Here is a 966-nt window from a genome sequence, read left to right as displayed (position 1 = left end):
CTGCTGCTGCTGCTGCTGCTGCTTGTGCTGCCGCTGCAGGTAAGGAGACCTCTTGGCCCCATAGGATGGAGCGCACTCCGGAAAAAGCAGCGGATCGACCCACAACAGCAGCAGCAACAGCAGCAGCAGCAGCAGCTGCAGCAACAGCAGCAGCAGCAGCAACAGCAACAGCAACAGCCGCAGCAGCAGCAACAGCGGCAGCAGCAGCTTGCCTCTGGAAACAAATACGCTGGTAAAGCAATCGATGCTGCTGCTGCGAGTACACTTACAGAGGCCGGGAAGAGCAATATAGGCCCAGCAGCAGCAGCAGCAACAGCAGCAGCAACAGCTGCTGCAACAGCGAGAGAGCAGCATCCAAACGCTGAGCAGGAAGAAGGTAGAAAAGGACCAGCAGCAGCTGCGGAGCTGCTGCTGTCTAGTTCTGCTGCTGCAGTTCCCTCTGCTGCTGCTGCTGCTGGTGATGCTGGTGCTGAAGATAAAGTTGACTCTGGTTTTGATGCGAAGACGGAGACACAGCAGCAGCAGCCGCAGCAGCAGCAGCAACAACAGGAGCCACAGAGGGAGCAGCAGCAACAGCAGCCGAAGCAGCAGCAGCCACCACAGCAGCAACGACTGCAGCAGCAAGAGCAGCTAGAGCAACAACGACTGCAGGAGCAACAGCAGCTGCAGCAGCAACAGCGGCTGCAGCAGCAACGACTGCAGCAGCAGCAGCTGGAGCAACAACGACTGCAGCAGCAGCAGCAGCTGCAGCAGCGAGGGTTTAACCGGCCCCTTGTGCGAATGTCTCTGCAGAGCAGCAGCAACTTGTGGCTGCTGCACTCTTCTATCTGCAGCAGCGTGCTGCTGTACCTTCGCCAAGCCCTATTAGCTGCTGGTGCTGCAGTAGGGTTCGGGGGCCCCCAAGACCAAGGGGCCCCGCAGCAGCAAGGGGGCCCCTACTCTCAGGGGGCCCCCAGGACGCAGCAG

At 59.9% G+C, this 966-nt stretch overlaps 1 protein-coding gene across 1 annotated transcript in view; it reads left to right on the top strand.

The window, feature by feature from the left end:
- The window catches only part of ETH_00036745 (SNF2 family N-terminal domain-containing protein, putative), a gene marked incomplete at both ends in the record, with an annotated part of 2,979 nt that overhangs the window by 1,759 nt on the left and 254 nt on the right, over window positions 1-966 (top strand). The window contains one exon of the mRNA XM_013374980.1: window positions 40-774. Within this exon, the coding sequence (XP_013230434.1) occupies window positions 40-774 (735 nt within the window). The remainder of the gene's footprint in view (window positions 1-39; window positions 775-966) is intronic.

Source organism: Eimeria tenella, genomic scaffold (assembly GCF_000499545.2).
Source record: "Eimeria tenella Houghton genomic scaffold, Eth_scaff2429, whole genome shotgun sequence".
Lineage (NCBI taxonomy): Eukaryota > Apicomplexa > Conoidasida > Eucoccidiorida > Eimeriidae > Eimeria > Eimeria tenella.
Note: the sequence above shows the minus strand (reverse complement) of the source record. Positions and strands in the feature narration are given on the sequence as shown.